Source organism: Megascapheus bottae, chromosome 2 (genome assembly GCF_031878675.1).
Source record: "Megascapheus bottae isolate mThoBot1 chromosome 2, mThoBot2.hap1, whole genome shotgun sequence".
NCBI lineage: Eukaryota > Metazoa > Chordata > Mammalia > Rodentia > Geomyidae > Megascapheus > Megascapheus bottae.
This window is the reverse complement of record NC_143510.1, coordinates 25331259-25352089: the sequence shown is the minus strand read 5'-3', so window position 1 is coordinate 25352089 and position 20831 is coordinate 25331259. Positions and strand designations below refer to the sequence as shown.

Sequence of the window (20831 nt, the reverse complement as noted above, 5' to 3'; positions counted from 1 at the left end):
CTGAGGCTCTGGCCTGCCTTGTTCCTTTTTCCCGGCAGAGGAAGCAGTCTTTGACTTTATCCAGCTGACACAGTGAAGGCCTGACAAGACACAGAGTTGAATTCAGGACTTAGATGTCCTTTCTCTTATGCAGAAGGTGTGACTTGGGACCGAACAAATGAGAACTTTCATCTAAAAAGTAGGAGAGATCACGAGGATTTCACTATTGGCTGCTGTGAGGAGGTGAGATAGTTTGATAGAACTTAGCACATAATAATTACTCAGTAAATAATTAATTGGGATGATGGTGATTATTTCATATTAATAAAATCCAACCACAAGTTGAAACCCCTTAGAGGAGAGGAGCAATGGTGGTTCAAAGGTTGGTTTTTGTGTGTGCTTGGTTTTGGTTATTGTGTTTCAGTGGTACTGGGGGGATTGGATTTAGGGCCTTCTGCTTGCTTCTCCAGCACTCTACTAATGGAGCCATCTCTGCAGTTCTTTTGCTACAGTTATTTTTCAGATAGAGTCTCTAGCTAAGTTTGTTTGGATCGACCTTACATTGGGATCTTCCTACCTCTGCCTCCTAATGACAGAGATTACAGGTATGTACCATCGTGCCAAGCCCCAAACTTTTTCTTTTTTTTTTTTTTTTGCCAGTCCTGGGCTTGAGCTCAGGGCCTGAGCACTGTCCTTGGACTTTCTCAAGGCTAGAGCTCTACCAACCACTTGAGCCTCAGCACCACTTCTGGCTTTTTTCTGTGTATGTGGTACCAAGGAATCGACCCCGGGTCTTCATGCAGGCTAGGCAAGCACTTTAACCACTAGGCCAAACTCCCAGCCCCCAAACTTTTTCTTGATTGTTGTTTTATATTTATTTCTATGTACTTTCTTGTCACCATTTCTAGGGATGGACAAAAGCAGAGGCAAGGGAAGGGAGTGATAATATTCTGGGTGACAGGAAATCACTATCAGAAAATCTGTTCTCATGAAAACAATGTGAGCACCACAAACCCACGAAAGTATGCTCACAATTTCATGAGGTTTCTCAGCTAACACATGGAAAAAGACTTGTTCTAACAGCCAGCTATAAACCTCCCACAATTTTTTTTTACTACTGTGGTTATTCTGAGTAATCCAAATATCTACAAAGAAAAGCAGAGCAGTTCTTAATTTCAAGTCCATTTCCACTGAATGGAATTCAGCATAGTTTCTGAATACCTACTATGTGCCTGAAACTGGATTACAAAGCAGGACAACCAGATGTGAGCAGGAAAAGGTCTTTGTGGAAGAATGCCCAAAGCTTTCTAGTATGGCTTGTTTGTCTCAAATTCGTTGATAGTCACATTACCTTAATCTTATCTGAAAATGTTGAAATATGCTCTGTGTCCATGTAAAAACATAAGCAGTACCGAAATGCTTATAGGAGTACAGAAATGCTTATAGGAGTACAGAAACGCTTATAGATTGTGGCCAGGATGCAATTACTGGAAGAAATAGAATTTTTAAAAAATAGTATGTATGTATGTATTTGTTTGTTTATTAGCCGGTCCTGGGGCTTGAATTCAGGGCCTGTGCACTGTCCCTTAGTCTCTTTGTGTTCAGGGTTAGAGCTCTGCTATCCAACATTTTCTTTTTTTTTTTTTTTTTTTGCCAGTCCTGGGATTGAGCTCAGGGCCTGAGCACTGTCCTTGGACTTTCTCAAGGCTAGAGCTCTACCACTTGAGTCTCAGCACCAGTTCTGGCTTTTTTGTATGTATGTGGTACCAAGGAATCGAACCCGGGTCTTCATGCATGCTAGGCAAGCACTTTAACCACTAGGCCAAACTCCAGGCCCTATCCAACATTTTCTGAGTAGTTTATTGCAGATAAGAATATCAGGGACTTTCCTGTCCAGGCTGGCTTTGAACTGGGATGTTCAGATCTCAGCCTCCTGAGTGTCTAGGATTACAGATATGAGCCATCATTCCCCAGCTAAGAAATAGAATTTTAAGTCCAGCCCATGGCGATTCCATAAAATTCTTGGGTCAACCCTGCAAAGTAAGTGGGAAACTTTCCCAGGCCCCAGGAAAAATAGTTCCTCTCTGAAGGAAAGGCAGTTAAACAATGAACAAAATCACCACTCTACAGTACTTTGTTTACATTCTCTGGCAGTCTATTTGCCATTGACTTCAAGAGCTAATTAGAGCTTGCTAACAGCAATGGAAGCAGAGAGTAAACTAAAGAGGAAAGGGAAAACAAACACTGGATATAATAATAGCTGGAGTATACACAGGCATGGTATCCCATATGGTAACCCTTCACTGCATGTAGCTACTAAAAATTTATTAATTAAGGTGATGTAAAATGACCAGAGCCTCTGCTAATTTGGTGTGCTCAGTAGGCACACATGGCTGGGGGCCACTATGTGGATAACATGGAAATTGGCAGATCATTTCCATCATAGGAGAAAGCTCTACCAGCCAGCACTAATGGGGAGCACGTGACAAAGGTTGTGCCCCTGACCTTTGGGGATACTCCCCACAGGTCCTGAGTGCCGATCGTGGGCTGAGAATCCTACTATCACTGTGACAAGATGGGGTAGCACCTTCCCTGACCCTCCAGGGTTCTGTTTCATGAGGGAACTGAGTCAACAAAACAACAACAGGGCACCACCACAAATACATAGGAACACACAAACCAACCAACCAACAAACAAGAAAGAATGGCTGAGAGAATGGCTAAGGTCAAGATATTCATGGTAGGGGGCCAGGAGTTTGGCCTAGTGGTTAAAGTGCTTGCCTAGCATGCACAAAGACCCGGGTTAGATTCCTTGGTACCACATACATAGAAAAAGCCAGAAATGGTGCTGAGGCTCAAGTGGTAGAGTTCTATCCTTGAGAAAGTCCAAAGACAGTGCTCAGGCCCTGAGCTCAAGCCCAGGACTGGCAAAAAAAAAAAAAAAAAAAAAAAGATATTCATGGTAAATCAACTGTTATGCTTCAAAAAAATCATAATAAAATTCTTGGGGTGAGGATAATCTGTTTCTGAGTTTAACCTGTCAAAACCTTGTGTTTTTTCTGTTGTTGTTTTTTTTTAAGTCTTTGATGAAAACTTTGACATAAAGCTTTTACAGGAAAGCCTCCTGGACCCATTTTTCAGATGAAGCAGGAGAGGCTACGTGAAGTTCAACACCCACAGAGGAAGCCACGTATGCAGTGGCTGCCACCTCTGCTGCCTCTCATGGACCTGCATCATGCAACATTTCTCCAGCATTCCTCCACATCTTAGAGATTTACACTGCTTCCGCTTAGAACCTACTGCATGACTTCCAGCAAGTTTCTTCAATTTGTCCATCTGTTTCTCTCTTCTCTTTCTTCTCTTCTCTTCATTCAGGGCTAGCCATGGCAGTGCATGCCTGTAATCTCAGCTACTGTGGAAATGGAAGTAAGGAGCAACACAATTGATACACACCTGTCACCCTAGCTACATGGGAGGCATATGGAAGAGGATCATGATCTAGGCCCTTCAAGCAAAAATGCAAGACTCTTTTCAAAAAGTAATTGAAGCCATGGAATTGTTCAACTAAGACCCTATCCTACAACTACTGAACGTCAATTAAGAAAAAAATAAAATACAGCAACAAAAAGCTGGGGGAGGGGGATTGGTGGTGTGGTTCCAATAGAAGAAGGTTCACCTAGCCAATGCAAGACCTTGAGTCAAAGCCCAGTACTGCCAAAAATAAAAACAAATCAAGAACAATTAGGGATCAGATGAATGAAACAAGCACAGAATGATACACCTAAAATATGAAAAATAGATCATGTTTGAAGTCTGAATAAAAACATTGTCTGAGAAGTCAATGATAATTGTGACTCTTGTAAGTTTTACGAGTAAGTGGTGGTTAATTTAAATGCAACAGATATATAAAACAAATAGCAAAATATCCATTCAAGTTCACTGTGACTTGGGGTGTTTCTTCCTTCCTTCCTGACTGACTGGCTGATTGACTGACTGGTGATGGAAGTCTTAGTAGTGCTGTTTAACTAAGACAGATTGAGCCACACTTCCCTGAACTATCTTCCCAGGAATCTCCACAAATACCAGATTAGCCCTGCACTCTCTTTGAGCTCCAGCAACAACCAGCCAAACAGCCTTGACAATAAACAGGATGTCAAAACAAAAGGCAAAAGCATAAAGTCTTCATATAGTTTGGGCAGAGTTTCCTCCACTTAGCAAAAGGCTGTAGTTTATATTAGAAAAGAAATAGTAATATGGTCCTTTCTAGGCATTGTCTGAATGTAAGAAATTCTCAGGAATTTTGTACTCCAGAAGAGGAGATGACAGTTAGGCAGTTAAGATTGGAGCCTCCCTGCTTAGGCCTACATGGGACTGGATGTCCAGCCTCCAGCCACTATGACCTATGTAATCCTAGATATTTTCTCTGAGCCCAATTTCCTCATGTATAAAATCATGACAAGAATATCTTCCTCATAGGGTGGGGGAAAAATGAACTGATAATGTATACACAATCATTACAGTAAATTTTCGTTAAATATTTAACCGGCCCCAAAGCAAGCTAACTAAAAGCACTACAATTTAATTCAGTTTAGCCTCTTCCAGCAGACAATATGTTCCATCTTATTATGAAGCACACAATAGGATTGTAACTCTGAATACAGGATTGCAGGACACTGTTGGCCACTTCCCCTCAGAAAGGCAGATTTATTAAATTTGGGCTGGTCCTGGTGATTGACTCACCAGTAGAGTTAGCATAGAAGTTTCTGCTAGTTCTGCATCTTTAAGAGGGCAGGGAGTGTGGCTTCCATTTCCCTGAAAAGGCTGGCCCTGGGCCTGCCGCCTTCCAGCATATCTGGAGACCACCAGCCACATGGTGTTGCTACAATCCACAGCCCAAGCTGAGCTCCCATCAACCCGGTGGGGGTGGGGGAGGACTTCTGGAACCTCTACTCCACTTCGCCCTGGCTGCTGAAGCCTGCCTGATTTCAGGGAGTCGAAGGTCTACCCAGCTGAACCTTGTCAATCTACAGAATAATTAAATAATAAATTGCTAGCCCACTAAATTTGTGGATGGTTTTGGTTACATGGCTAATAAATCACAGAAGCACTCGTAAAGAATAAGAGAGTTAAAAAAAAAAAAGTAAGCTAATCAAACCTAACAGCAGAAGCACATAATTACCTAACAAACACTCCATAGGAGAGTTTTTAAGAATTATATCTAGAGGGTATGCACTCATTTCCTTGCTCAAAATAGGTTTACAATTTCTTGTGGTGGCTGGGAGTCTGTGGTGCAATGCCTGGAATCCTAAGTACTCAGGAGGCTGAGAGATAAGGATCATGATTCTAAAGCCAACCTACGCAGAAAAGTCTGTGCAATTAGCCCCCACATCTGAAATTAATCACAAAATAGAAAACCCAAAACAAAACAAAAACACTAGAAGTGGAGCTGTGGTTCAAATGGTAAATCACCAGCCTTGAGCTTAGGAACAGTGCCCAGTCCCTAAGATCAAGCCCTAGTACTGGTACAAAAACAAACAAACAAAAAGAATACAATAAATCCTCATTGTTGTTAACTACCTGGAGAGATTCTCTAGGCATCATTCCTGTAGAAAAACCTTCATGCTTTTTCCTGCTTCCAGTGGAGGAAGTCACAATTTCAGTGACTGAAATTGAGCAGCCATGGTTCTCAGTGGTGATTATTTGTTCCCATCCCCAATCTGAGATCCAAAGTGTTTAGGAGAGATGTCCATATTCTATGGAGGGAGTGGGTTGTGTCACAGTGAGTTGTGTATGCTAGTTTCTCCCATTGTGAGTATACAGAGAGCAGGGGCAGTGCTTGATTCATCTTGGAATATCAGAGATAATTCCAAGGAGCCTGGCATCCTTTGTTGGATGGAATTCTACAAGGACAAATCTGTCATCAAGAAATAAAAAGGTACTGTGCCACCCACAGTGTCACTGGGTTAAGTGTGTTGTTACATCCTTGAAAGTAAGAAGACTCACTTGCAAAAGTCAATCATTTGTGTAAAATCTAGGTGTCTAGTAAATGGATGCTTTTTGAATGAATGAGGAGCCCCTTCACCGAGGAAAAGTGATCATTTAGATATGATTTAAAAATGTACACACTGTTCAACAGTCACAAAGGTACCCAAACTTCAGGTGTCATGAAAAAAAAAATAAAAGCAGAAAAATCTGCCCAGATGTGAATAGAATCATACTTTACATGAGGTTTAATCCTTGCACAAATCCCGCAATGTTGACACTCCTGTTCTCATTGCATAACTGGGGAAATTGACCTCATTGTGAATCTGGATATATTGGTTATTTCAGACCATCAGGCAATGTCGGATAGGAGGGAGGGGATGTGTGTGAGAAGTGGGGCCAAAGAAGCTGTGAAATGCTTAGCACTGACCATCCCATGATTCTTGTGCCTTGAGGCACAGGTGATGGCTGAACCATTGCCTTAACATTGATAACTCAAGCCATTATGGGCAATTCTTGTCAAAGCATAGAGAGACCCTCATTTACCTGCATCCTCCAACAGTCTACGCAAATCCAAACCTGTTCATCCTACCTCCAGTTCCTATTGTTTCCTCCAATAAGCAGGGCCCCAGTGAACAATTAAAGCTTTCAATAAATAATCTCTAAGCACATTCATTTGATTGACTGTTATTTGATACAGCAGTTAGTTTCAATGGGGCAGTTAATATTGATCACATAAAGTACTCCAGACAAACATGAAACAGTTCCAGAACTCCATGGATTATTACCCTTTATCTGCCAGTCATCTGGGCTACTTGTAATGGTCATGGAATTTAAAATCAATAATAACAATTAGTGTTCTGTACACCAAAACGGATGAATCATATAAAAATCAAAGGGGAAAGCAGGCCTATAACACGGAAAAGGTTCTTTAAATTTCCAGAGCACATTTGGCAAGATGTTTGCAATGCAAGTCTTCGAAACAAGCAGCTAAAGAGAAAGAAAGGTATGCGGCCATTGATGAGGGAAGAAAGATAAAAATGATCAAACTCAGTCTGGACAAATGTATTAAAATTAATGGGACCAGTCATTTACTTCCTTTAGACATATGTGTCTAGCTTTCTTTTTCAGCTTTCAATTTGTAGGCAATAAATTGGGACTTTATTTTTTAAAGTAAAAATGGCAACAGTGGCATTTTAAGTCCTGTGATGTCTAGATAATTAAAATGCAAAGCAGCAGTGAGATGTTTCATCATTAAACTGTAACCAGTGCACTCAGTGAAATCATCCATTCCAAAGACTTGTTTTTCATTAATTATTTGTTATTTATCTGATGTAAATATAAGAAGGACTAATTAAAATGTATGCCTTTTTTACACAACTTCTTGTCATTAAAGCCAATGAAAAGCATTCTGAGGACCATAATGAAATAATTATGTTTGCCATTAAGAATTCTGCTCAATAACACATGGTGGTTCTGAGCTGAATTAAAACATAAGGACCTACATTTCTATGCCTCCACTTCCATTTTAGTTAATTATACCCCCAAGCTTTCCAATAGATGAGACCCCAGAAAAACCTTTGAAGCTGAAATGGACTTCAGAACATCAGCCTTTTCATAATTATGGACTTTGATGGCATAACAAAGGTACTGTAGCACTGAAAGCTTTCATAATTTTAGGATTTATTACATGACTTTTTCTCTGGCTCTAGAAAATGTCAGAATAATGTGATAAATGAGATCCAAATCTGGTTTTCCTTCAGTTATCTGACAAACTCATCTTAACTGGTCCTACCTGGAGTATTTTTAAATTCACCTATATGTTTTGATTTGATAAATTTTAATCTGTGGCAAAACAATATTTGATCAATGTCAGCAAAACAAACAAACATTCCTACCAGTCTGGGGGCAATTAGGAGAACAATTCCTTCTGTATGAAAATATCCAAAGTCAAGCACTGTCTTTAAGACAGGACTGGACTTGTCTAAGAATCAGTGCATTTTGGAAAAATAAAGCAGAGCCTTTTTCATTTGAACTTCTCCAAATCTCAAATCAGAGATATTTTAGAGCGAAGAAGAGGAAGAACAGAAGAGGATTTTTTAAGTGATGGCTTTGGTAATGTTTTCACTAGATGCTGCTGTGGGTGTAATTTCTGTACTTACAAAAGTAAATAGGTGACATTGACAGTGTGAATTCTGTGCCATTTTGTTCTATGGTGAAAGTTCTATGACAAGATTTGTGGGCGAATGGTATTTGGTGATTGCTGGATAGACTGTCTTGGGAGACAACAGGTGGAAACCATTGACAGCTACGAAACAAATACCTCTTCTATGACGATAACATTATAATCTCAGAACTCACTTTATTAAAAGCGCCATCTGCTTTGGAGACTAAGAAACACGATCACCATCCTCCAGTTAAAATCAGCTTTTCTCTGTCTCTTTGCCTGGGTAGGAGGCATAGGGGCTCTGAATTCCACGGATCCTGACTAGAGGAAGTGCTAGGCCAGGCTGGGTCACCTCCTGACGTCACTTCCTGTTATCCTCTCCTTATCATTTCAAGTGGGGGGGGGGGGGGAAGGAGTCTTATCTTACTGCATGGCTCCCTTTCGTGTTCCCAGCCCAGCAAGGTCACAGAAAAAGCAAGTCAGCAGTCTTCTGCCAGTTAAAATTCCCCTCCATGAAATTCTGAACACTCAAGACAAATAATAGAAGGCCTGCAGACTTAGTCCTTATTGCTTTCTAGAGGTGGGGGGTAGAACTTTTGAAACTTTGTAATTCATATAAAGATGCAGGAGGGAGAAGTTGGGAGAAAATTCTCTAGCTGGATATTGACAGATGAGGTGGTATTATTAGATCTTACAAGGCAAGGCAGGTTATCTCAACTCCTATTTAAAAAGTAGTACTTAGGTCAAGCCACTTACAGACCAAGCCTGAAAAATCCAAACCTGAGGTGCCTGTCCTCCTTCCTCATCACCCTCAATCCATTTTAAGAAGCTAGCTGAGAGTGTACATTTGTTCAAAACCATTCAATTGAATTGCATTCCCTTCCCCCATCAACACACACACACACACACACACACACACACACGGTGTGGGAATCAAAGTCCAATCTATTTTGCAAGGATGCCTTCTATTTACTGACCTACGGTTGGCTGAAAAAAAAAAAAAGGAAAAGAATGACAGATCACAAGGCAATCCACAGACATAATGGAAAAATTAAGCTGTGAGCACTCCAGTAATACTGACCTGAGAATCAAACAAAGACTTTCTGTGCCACTCCTGGGTTCAAGGGGCAGCCCAGGAGATGTCGTAATAGGGAAATACCTGGCATATTTCAGTGATTTATGTGGGAACTATGGCAGTACATTTGAAAGTGGCTTATTCTAGAAAATCAGAGATATATGATTGCCATAACTACCCTGTAATTTGAAAGGCAAGATTCTGTATTAATATCTTTGGAAAGGATTGGAGCCAAGATTTTTCTGATTAACCTTCATCAAAAACTCCCATTTCCGAAATAATCTATTTAATTGATAGTTAACTGAATTTATATTAGAACATTTAAAGTATAAAAATGTCATTTAAGAGTGAATTTATTGGCACTTATGCATAACTCAAACTCTGCAGACAATTCTAAGAGGGTCTAAAACGAACAGGGCATTTTTGTTGTTGTTAAATAAAGTATTGAGTATTTGTTGAAAAAAAGATTTTTACATTTTGTACCTGTGTTTTACATTTTCATCTTTCTCCCAGATACTTTCTAATTTTATTCCAATGATTTTTTATTTAAAAAATATAAATCCTTTGCAAGACATACTTATAATCTCGTTAGCATTTATTATTTTCTTCTTTTCAGGGATAGGGTTTAATGATGCTTGTGGAATGCACAAAAAAAAAACAACAAAGACAAAATCGTTTCAGTAAGGTTTCCTTTTTTCTTTAATTTCAAGGCTTCACATATGTGGAGAACAAATTCTAAATGTCTGATATCCAAAAAATCTTTCTTTTATTTTATGCTACATATACAAATATGTGTATATATATATATATATATATATAAAGTTCTTGATGGTACTGATTCATATATGTGGTTAGAACCTAGCTTTGAGAACTGAGCAGGAAGCCTACTATCTTATTCAGGACATCTAGTGTAACAAAAACTAACATTCTGCCATACGAATTAAGGAGTGAGAGAGAAAAAAGTTAGATTCTATACCAGACCTATACATTTCTGATGGTGAATCAAATTCAAACTGGAGTTTCCCAATCAATTCCAAAATGAATAACTGCAGTGTAAACTCATAAATGTCTACTTCTCCCACTGCTGTGTCTTAAGGTTTTTCAAATCCCATTCTTTTCTGGCATCAAAATTTATACTTCTGCATTTTTGTTCTCCTGAGTTGTAAGTTAATGCTCTCCTATCCCAACTTATCTGTTTCTTGAAAGTGCATTAACATTTCTTTTCTTTTCTACAGGAAAGGAAAAGTTTATGAATCTTCCACTTGTTTGCAAAATGACCCTGCCCTGCACTCTTTCTGAGATTTAAGTAAAAGTCTTCCCCCTCTTTTTTTTCTTTCTTTCTGATGGTACTAGTTACCACTGTCATGTGTCTGAGGAGCAGAAAATTATGTCCTACTTTAGAAAAACAATTGAGCCTTTTAACCGAAATATTTATTCAAAACCCCATTCAATTCTTATGGTGCCTGTCAATCTTTATTTAGTCTCTCTTTCACAGAGTATCTTTGATTTTGCCATTTTGACCCCAATTTATATCTCACCAGGAGAGGATTTAGATACTGTTTAATACTTAAAATTCAGGTGGCAGGACTTGGCAAAGAGGACTTTGCTTGTACATTAATCATGTAGTGTTGCTACATGTTTTTAGAAATAATTTCTTCTCATTAATGCTCCAATATCCTATTTCAAAATGAAAACTTTTCTCCCCCACACACACCCTTTCTTTTTTTTTTTTCTTTTTATGTGTTGAGTAGAGAGAATACAGGGAAATGAGCCAAGAAGTTGTCACACTCGTGATTTCAAAAAAGCAACTATATTTAGACCAAAAAATATTAAGATTGAGCCTATGCCCAATGAGCAATTAATACAGAAAACATCTGGAGCAGCCTCAAACCAGTACAATCCAGGAGGCATCAGAATAGTAAACCTGGGCTAAGGAACAAGCCTTCATGCCTACGATCCCTTAGTTAACAGTCCCTGGTGATTCTTAATATTTGCAATATACAATTCGCAGGCCCTACTACCACGGGCAGCTGGCTGGCCTATCATTTTTCTGTGCTTACAATTAAAAAAGAAAATAAAGGAATATCTGAACATATTTCAAAGGGAGGTTTTGGTCTATTCAGTGTTTGGAGGTTATATTCTATTACACACTCACACACACACACACACACACACACACACACGCATCCCAACATTAGCACCACCACCACAGTTTAAAAAGTAGGTAAGACCTCGAAGCTGAAAATAGTTGGGTCTGAAATCTAATTCTATTTTTCTCACTTTGCCCATTCTTTTCTTCCCTCTGTATTAAGAGCACAAACAGATCTGTGTCTTGTCAAAACAGCCATTAAGGAAAATGGAGAGGACTGTGCGGGTTTTATGTTTTTACTTATGTAAACTTATCCTTCATAGGCTTTTATTTCAAAAGCCCCAACTACTAATTCCATTCTGTACACCACTGAGTGCCTCAGACATGTTAATATCTAATATATATATATATATATATATATATTGGTTTTGTTTAAGTTTGAAAACTTAATCACTGGGACAAGTAAACTGACTAGTCATAAAGTGGTTTAATGGGGGAAGGAAGCCACTCTGCAGGGGCACAAACAATATTTACATTTTATTCATTTAACCTAAAGTTGGGGTGTGGAATTTAAAACCTTTGTGAAATTGACCACAATAAGCACTAATTGCCCTTCTTACAAACCTAAGACACTGGAATTTCTGAAATCCTTTGGTCAAAAGTCTTTATTTACTTTGTCTAATGCAAGTTTCTTTGATTAGCTAAACTTTGCTGTTATCAACCCCTCTGGCTTATCGGTTGCCCTAGGCAAATGACACGTTCACCACTAGTCTCTGTAGATAAAGCAAATCCCCTGTTTAACTTGGAAGAGAACAAACAAAGCTTTTCCCTCCACACTTAAAACCTAATAGGCATAGTTTGGAGGGCTAATTACAAAAAGGACAATTCCTGTGAGTAAAAGCTCTACGAAGCTGAATAACTTTTTAAAAGAATCTGGTCCATTTTTAGTTCCCTTCAAAAATACATTTAATCCCAACTTTCTTTTCACAAGAAAAAGTTTCACAACAACCAATTGCTCTGGGATTTCTAGGGGAATTATTCAAAGCATCTTGAATTGCTACAGAAAAGACCAGTTAAAGGATCCATTAGTGGAGTGGAAATTATTTGGTAACACTAAGGTTCTTTTGATTCCTCAGGAAAGAAAGTGAACAACCAAAAAAAATTTAAAAAAACGGGGCATTTGGGGAGCAGTTGAACACGAGGACACTCTGTGAAACTATATTCTTTTTTGTCTTGCTTAGGGCTCTACAAAATACTAAGTGAGACCACCATTCTGTTGGCATCAGATGCCTATTGATTTTTCATCTACAAACCTGTTGATTTCCTGGCCCAAGAAGCAAAGTCTTTATTGTGAAGAGAAAGTCTTGGAGCGGACACTTTAAACCCTGTCACTGTAACCCCTTTTTCTCCTTTCCCTCCCCTCCTCTCTCTTTACATAAGCCATGGTGTTATTAGGAAAACTCAATTTCTTCCAGTTAAACTTTGACCTCTTTGAAAACAAAGATTTAAAATGTCATTTTCAGGCTAATGCTCCAATGAATTGTCAAATAAAGTACTAAAAACATTTTGATAGATAGCCGAGCCATTTATCTAAATCACTGTCAGGGCACCAGCGCCACCCTCTCTGGCCACCCAAAGGTGGGTTATTTTTTTTTCTTCCCCTCCTGGACCTCCTGATCATTTCTCAAGCCCAGCCAAGCTACTGTTCACCAGATGTGAGCCTCCCCACCACATCAGCATCAGATAAGCAACTAGTCAATATTTTAGGAGAAGAAAGAAGAAAGAAGAAGGAGGAGGAGGAGGAGGAGGAGAAGGAGGAGGAAGAGGAGGAGGAGGAGAAGAAGAAGAAGAAGAAATCAACCCTGGGCTAATCCATTTAAATTTCTTCCCTCTTTCCTTCAATGTCCAGGTTCCTGGCTAAGTCGCAAGATTTGGGAATAATGGATGGCTCAGCCCGAGGGGTGTTTGTTCATTGCCAGTATTTTCAAGCAAAACAGGCAACTTCTTAGACCAACAAAACGACTTGGAAAGGTGGCAGTAGGGTCAATGCTAAGAAATATTGCCTTTCCTTAGCCAGAAAAACACTGGAAGCAGCAGCCTTGGACTGATAGTTTATGAACTTCAAGAATAACAGCCACCTTAACTAGGCTCTCTCCTTGCTGGGAAGATGTCACGTTTTAATTACTTTGGACTGTTACAGGAGGGAGGATTCTGGATATTAAACAGCAAAGTTCAATTCCCCTCTGCACACCTCTTAGGAAAAACAGCACATTGTATCCAATTGCCCTACTTAAAGAATGTTTCAAAGTCCTGTGGTCACCCTCCACTCTCTCTTCCTCCCTCCATACATTAAAAGAAAAAAAAACACCCAGTTTTCAAGAGACTATAAGGATAGTAAAGGGGGGGGGGCACGGGTGCCGGAAGGGTTATTAGAGGAGGAAATATCTTAACAGGAAAATTTCAGCAGTGGTAATCAATAATGCACGCCACCATAACACACCCCCTTTCAGCATTAAATCATTAAAAATCCTTTGTCTTGCTCCCACACGCAGGTTATTTCCAATATTTTTCTTGCATGCAAAAGAGACACATTTAGATATAGATTTTTTTTTTCGTAGAAGAAAAGGTAAAACAACAACAACAACAAATCAAACCTACATTGAGCAGTGTGCCGGTGTTGCCATTCTGTTTGGGTCAATCCGCTGAAGCATGCTTTGAGAGCTTTCTCCTGGAGCATGCAGGAAGACGGGCTCGCAGTGTAGAAATCCAGGATTTGACCGGGACTTACTGACAGAACATCCATACAGTCAAACATGATCTCCCCAGCCACGAAATGTCTGCAAAAGTGCTTATTCCTCTAGGTGTGGAGGCAAATGGCATAGAAAAGTCCACCCAACTCCATCAAACTCTGCCCCTTTTTTGGCACGGAGGCTGTTGGTCTTTTTCCCCAGCCCGGAATCATGAATTATGACAGACAAGCCAGCTAAAAGCCTGTAATTGATCCAAATGATCATTTACCATTTTCTTTCTTTCTTTCTTTCTTTTCTTTCTTTTTTTTTTTTCCAGGCTCGCTCGGCCAATCCAGCCGGGGAAGCGAGGAGGAGGGGGGGTGGATGGGTGGGTGGGTGGGTGTGAGTGGGAGGGGTGTTCTCAGAAAGCTCCCGAGTTCTCCCGGCGAGGACAAGCGTGCCAGCCACCTTCCCGAGGCGCGTTCCGGATCCTAGCCCCGCGGTGCCCGCCGCAGCCCTGCCCGGGGAGCCCGCGTCCTCGGCATCGCAGGGGTTGGCGCGGCTGGCGTGCGCGGGGGTGGGGTTGGGGTGGGGTGGGGTGGGTGTGTGTGTGTGCGCGCGCGGGGTGGGGGGGATTCTGTTTCCACACCCGCGGCCCCCTCCCCCCGTCCGTCCCTCCCTTTGGCAAAGAATAGACCCTCCTTGCCTCTGAACAGCTCACTTCCTACTACTTCTGTCACACGGCCGTGAAAGATTGAATTGCCTAATATATGCGAGTGAACTTTCCGTGAACCCTTTCCCGGGCTGCTAACCTTCAAATGACCCAACCCGAGTCTGACATCACCAACTCCCAGGATTCTCGCAGCGCTTTAAAAACTCCCAGCAGCCCTGCCCGCGCCGCGGCAGCCGGGAGGCGCACGGAGAGCGAGCGGGGCGCGCGGGGCTCGGGAGCGGGGCGAGCGCGCCCCGGGGGGGGAGCCCCCCGCAGGGTCCGCCCGGGCCGCGCCCCCACCACCTCCCCACCCACCGCCCCGGGGCGCGCGCACTGCTCGGCTCCCGGGTGTTGCCCAGTGGCCGGGCTGGGGCGGATCCCCGGATGCGGTGGCCGCCGGCTCTTCCTGGCAGCGCCACTTGGTTCCCGTGTATTATTCCCTCCCCACACACCCCCTTTAAATTTGGTGAAGCTGTGCGTGGCTCGGCTTAGAGATCTGCAGTTCCCACTCTTCCCCGCCCCATCACCCCCACCCCAACACAACCCTGTCCAAAATTCACCCCCACCCACACCCCCGTGCGCCTGTCTGCATGTGCCAGTCCCTTAGGTATTTTTCCACATCTGAAATTGCAGCTCGGAGATAGGCTGCCTTGCTGGGATGGGTGGGTGAGTGGAGGGGGTGAAGAGACAGAGTGAGGTGAGGGGGGGGCTTGTTTGGAAAAACTTTCCACTGAAAAGTCTTTTCTCTCCTCTCCACTCCTTCCTTTTGCCAGCCAGTCCTGGCTTGAAGAGATTGCATTGATTGTGCAGTGAAAAATTCACCTTTCAGGACTCTCTCTCTCTCTCTCTCTCTCTCTCTCTCTCTCTCTCTCTCTCTCTCTCTCTCTCTCTCTCTCTCTCTCTCTCTCTCTCTCCCTCTCCCTCTCTCTCTCCCTCTCTCTCTCCCTCTCTCTCTCTCCCCCCCTCTCTCTCTCCCTCTCTCTCTCTCCCTCTCTCTCTCCCCTCCCTCTTGCTCCAGGCTGAGGGCCACACGCAGGGAAGCCAGGAATTAGTTACTTCCCAGTACTGCCTCAGCCACCTACCTATATAATGTATAGGATCTATAACTATAAATGGTGTCGATTCTATAGACCTATCCACGTTCCGTCTATACCAAGGAATGTTTTTTAAGTCGTGCTGGCAGAAGGAGGACCTAAAACGTTTGAAAAGCACGGGTTTGGGAATCAGAACTGCTCTCGATTGTAATCCTAGCCTTACCGAGGACGGACCAGCTGTGTGATCTGAGACCAGCATTTAATCCCTCGCGGGCCTCTGTGTCCTCATCTGTGAAGTGGACATATACACTATCCCGCCCCTCAGTGGGTTACTGGGAGGACAGAAATAATATCTGTGGGGTCCTCAAGCAGTATTTGGAAACATTTCTTGGCTGTGACTCATTGTCATAGCTTGTAGCATTGTGAACAGAGAGATGGACCTGCCTGAGGCCACACAGCTCAGATCATGGCTTAAAATTCGGGACTGGATCCAATGTGAAAACAACACTGCTGCCCTGAAGCTCCTCTTCCCAGTTTCTCCCACCCTCCTAGCGTGTTGGTGGCCTTTATAGTAAAGTACACAGTGCCACGTAATTAAACACATATTTTCAAAACTAGTTGACTATGAGGGTTTTGTATTCCTAAAGACCAGGATTTTGCCCAGACCAGCCTTTGTCTAATCTTGGTTATTTCTTACAATGCTTTTCAGAGAAGATTAAAACAAAACAAAAAGTCCTTCCCTCACTGACTCAGTCTACAGAAGAAGAAGCTTTCTAGCCATTCTGAATCCAGAGGACTTCTGGGCTTTGAAAGACAGAGCCAGACCTCTCTACAGCCATCTTTTTTTTTTAATTTTTTATTGTAATTAATAAAAGGGTTACATGGTATTTGCCAGATAGAAGGTGCATTAATTCACATACATTGATACCCTTCCACATGTCTTGGTACCCATTACCCTCCCCCCCCCACCCCTCCACCCATCTTGGTTTCCCCCCCCTTCCCTATCAAATTTCAAATAACCAAATACAAATAAATTCAATATATCAGATAACAAAGTGAGATACTGTAACAATATGAGATACCCAAGGGACAGCAAAGGAGATGAGAGATAACATAGTACATTAAGGACAACAATCATTCGTTATATTCTACAGCCATCTTGCACACCTTGTTACAGACTCCAAGGAGGAAGTCTGGGCCTTCCTTTTTCCACACGGTTCTGTATCTGCTAAGAATTCTTCCACAAAATGCATGCAAGAAATGCAAGAAGATGGGCAGAAGCAGAGACCAGATCTACCTCTGGAGGGATCCCTACAGGGAGCCAACTGTCCAGTCTGCCTTCCCTGGAGAGTGTTGGAATGTTCAGAGGCATCCTGGCTTATCAGAAGGCCCCGCCTCCATGCAAATACACTACTGGAATGGTTATGTGGCACTCTGGGTGTGATAGGAAAGTATGCATATCCCCCCCCCCCCCGTGTGTGTGTGTGTGTGTGTGTGTGTGTGTATGTGTGTGTGTGTGTGTGTGTGTGTGTGTGTCTCTCTCTCTCTCTCTCACACACACACACACACACACACACACACACACACACACACACACTCGGAAAAGGTACATTATAACCACAGGGACAAGCTCACTGTTGGTCACTGGAAAGCTCAGGGTAATAAAGGAGCGAGATTTTGCTGAAACAATGTGTTTCCCCCCCCCTTCCTTTTTTATATGGCTATCATTCTGTAACGGAGTCTTATTATAAGACATTCTTCTAACTACAAAACACACACACACACACACACACACACACACACACATTTTAAGCCAGAGAATGCAGAGATTTACAAAACATTTAACACACGGCCCTTAAGACAGTTGTAAAGATATACAAAACAGCATGTGATGTGCCAATTCCACCTCTAAATGCTTACTTAATGTGCAGTGGTCACTTATACCCAAGAATGGAGGTAAATAACAAGCTGTTGACTGCAAGGATAAGAAGTAGCTACAGTGAAAACATACATGAGGAACTTAAGTTAGACATGAGAAAAACCTAGAGAGAACTATTGATAAGTAGGTTTGTACAGATAGGTTGATGCCCACTTTATGTATGTATGTATGTAAGTATGTATGTATGTATGTATGTGTGTGTGATGTATATATGTATGTGTGACACTGGGCTTGAACTCATAGGCTTCTTGGGCAGGTATTGTACTATTGAGGCTACAGGTCCAGCCCAGTTTTGCTTTGCCTTATTTTGCCAGTAGGGTTTTGAGGTTTTGCTCTGGTTGACCTTGAACCCAGATCCTACCTATCTTAATATTCCAAGGTAGCAGACATGGGCCACCACAGTTGGCTGCATTTTCATATGCTAGAGCATCCGCCTCATGTAGGAATAGAGACAACTGCTCCCAAATTTCTTCCCTCTCCTGCATTTTGTTGCACAGAAAACCAGCAGAATTGTCCATATCTTTGTGTGTGGAAATTGTTGAGAGGCTTAGAGTTTTCTCTCTTTGCCTAAGAACATTGAAAATTTATAATCACCTTGAAATTCTTTTAACTGTACAGACATTCACTCAAGCCTTGAAAGGAATAATCAGTATTTTAGTCCCTGTGAATAGAATATGATGGGTTTCTTATTATACCGTGATAGTCACTAGTCAATTTATCATTTCTCACACGAATTAATTATGCCAATAGCAGTCATTAGAGCTCTTACTTAATCTAAGTATTAATTTATAAAGATGGGTTACAATTTAGCCACATGTTTCTTTCCTTTGTTAATAAATCTAATTCATTTACTTGAAAAACTTATTTCTCTAAAATTTTCATTTTGAGTAAATTTAAGGGAAGGCATGCAAATCGTAGTTTTTAAAACATACACTCAAGTACTATAAAGATGAATGAATAAACTAGAACATTTTAAAAAGAGATTAGCTTGTTCATAATGAGGTTAAGTTATTGACACCCATTTTAAATACTACAGATACAGTTGGAAGGAACCCTCCCACATACCCTTAATATTGCCAAAAACAGTGCTTAATTTGTCCTCCCTTCTATTTTCTTTGTGTTTGGTCAATGATCTAACAAAAGTTTTCTCGAGTCACAATCAAACAAAAAGTACAAACCAGAAAGCAAAAGTTTGAGAGCAAAATCCATTCTGCTTCAGAATAACTGTATATTTGTCAATGTGACACAGTACATTTGAAACCCATAATCATAAAACAAAAATTTATAGCCAGGGTTCAGGGTCTACATCTGTTTCTCTGGTTTTTGTACAGCAATTACCCACTGGACAATCCAGAAAGAAGCACCATGAATCATCTCTGCAAACATGTTTGAACTGGAGAGTTTCCTAAAGCAACAGCACCAGAATCTCTTTTTAATGTCTCTGGGCAGTAGCATCTCTGGGTAGCAGTGTCTGGGGGAGCCATGTCTTCTGGGCACCAGCATTTCCCTGGGCTGAAATGTTGCAGACATCTGACTTTAAAGATAATCAAGAACCTGTGATGTTGAAATAAGAATATGCTCCCAGGGGGCCGGGAGTTTGGCCTGCTGGTAGAAGCTTGCCTAGCATGCATGAAGACCCGGGGTTTGATTCCTCGGTACCACATACTTAGAAAAGAAGCCAGAAATGGTGCTGTGGCTCAAGTGGTAGAGCTCTAGCCTTGAGAAAGCCTAAATACAGTGCCCAGGCCCTGAGTTCAAGGCCCAGGACTGGTAAAAAAAATATCCTGCCAGGCATAAGCATCTGACATCTGCATTTGGCATACACATTTGCCATCCTCAAATCTCAGCCTCCTGCATATCTAGGATTGCAAGCTTGAGCCACTAGTATCTGGTTGATTTTCCTACCTTTCTTTCTTCCTTCCTTCCTTCCTTCGATCCTTCTCTGTCTTCCTTCCTTCATTCTTTCTTTACAGTACAGATAGCTAAGATTATATATGCTACCCAGTTGACAGAGTGCTCAGAAAAACATCTAAGACTTTTCAAGGATAAATGGAAGCACAAATGATTTGAAGTGTAGTTTAAAATTATTTCATGTTACTATTATTGATAAAGGACACTGTCTTCCAATGGGATGCCCACTTTAACGCCTAGTCCAGCGCTTCATCTTTTGAGATCATATGTGCGAACAAAGACTATTAGCTGGCTCTTAAACTGAGCTGCCTCAGTTAATTAAAATTAAACAATTAAAAACTCAGATTCTCAATTATATTAGCTGTATTTCAAGCGCATAAAAGTTGATGACTAGTGGCTATCCTGTTTTAGGACAGATAGGACAGATAGAACATTTCCATCATCAGAAAAAGACATATTGCAGCCTGGTACTTTCAAAGGTCAGCTTAATTATTAGAGAGGAAGTGTCACAGGACAGGTGGGATCATTGAATTTGGCTACTAGCACAGTAAATTCCATAATTATATATATACATATATAATATGAAAATTGGACTAAGGATGTGAAGAGGAAGGAAGGCTAGGGTTGGGAGATGTGAGAGGAAAATGACATTGATGTAGATGCATTGTGCTCATAAACTGACGTGTTGAATTGAAATCTCTTTGTATAACTCCTTAAAAATGCATTTAAGAAAACATAATAAAAGTTGAATAACCTAAAAACAATGAGGACATCCCAGCTTTATCTCCTCCTGGTTGTTCACCTCTAGGTGAATTTCTTAACCTCTCCGAGCTTAATTGCTTCACTATGAAATGGAGACACTAATGATACTTCCATCAAAGGACCGTGGTCCTGATTAAAAGAGTGATACAAGCAGAGAACAATTAACATATTGCCTGAGATGTAAGTAGTACTCTGAGAACAACTATGTGAAGTCTGCAAGGAGAAAATGAAGTCAGGGACACATTCAATGCTTTTGCCATCAGGGCTGGAGTATCTTCTGTCAGCAGCTATTTTCAATTAGGATGAACATTTCTGGCTACAGTATCCAGGTACATCTATTGGGGCAAATTCCTAAGAGAATTTCTGAGTGTGCCTGAGTGGATACTACTATACCAAAGCCAAGCACCCCCCCTCACTGTGTATGTGTAGTTTCTCCCAGTGTGACTTACACA

General features: G+C 41.3%; 1 protein-coding gene across 2 annotated transcripts in view; it reads right to left on the bottom strand.

Moving 5' to 3' along the window:
* Positions 1-20831, bottom strand: part of Rarb (retinoic acid receptor beta) — a 177751-nt gene that overhangs the window by 125526 nt on the left and 31394 nt on the right. Inside the window, exon 1 of one of the 2 annotated variants that reach the window (XM_090322346.1) lies at positions 13951-14803. The exons of the other annotated variant lie outside the window; for it this stretch is intronic. Coding sequence (XP_090178472.1) covers positions 13951-14107 — 157 coding nt within the window. The 5' untranslated portion in view covers positions 14108-14803. Of the gene's footprint in view, positions 1-13950; positions 14804-20831 lie in introns of those variants that run through there. 2 annotated transcript variants of the gene reach the window in all.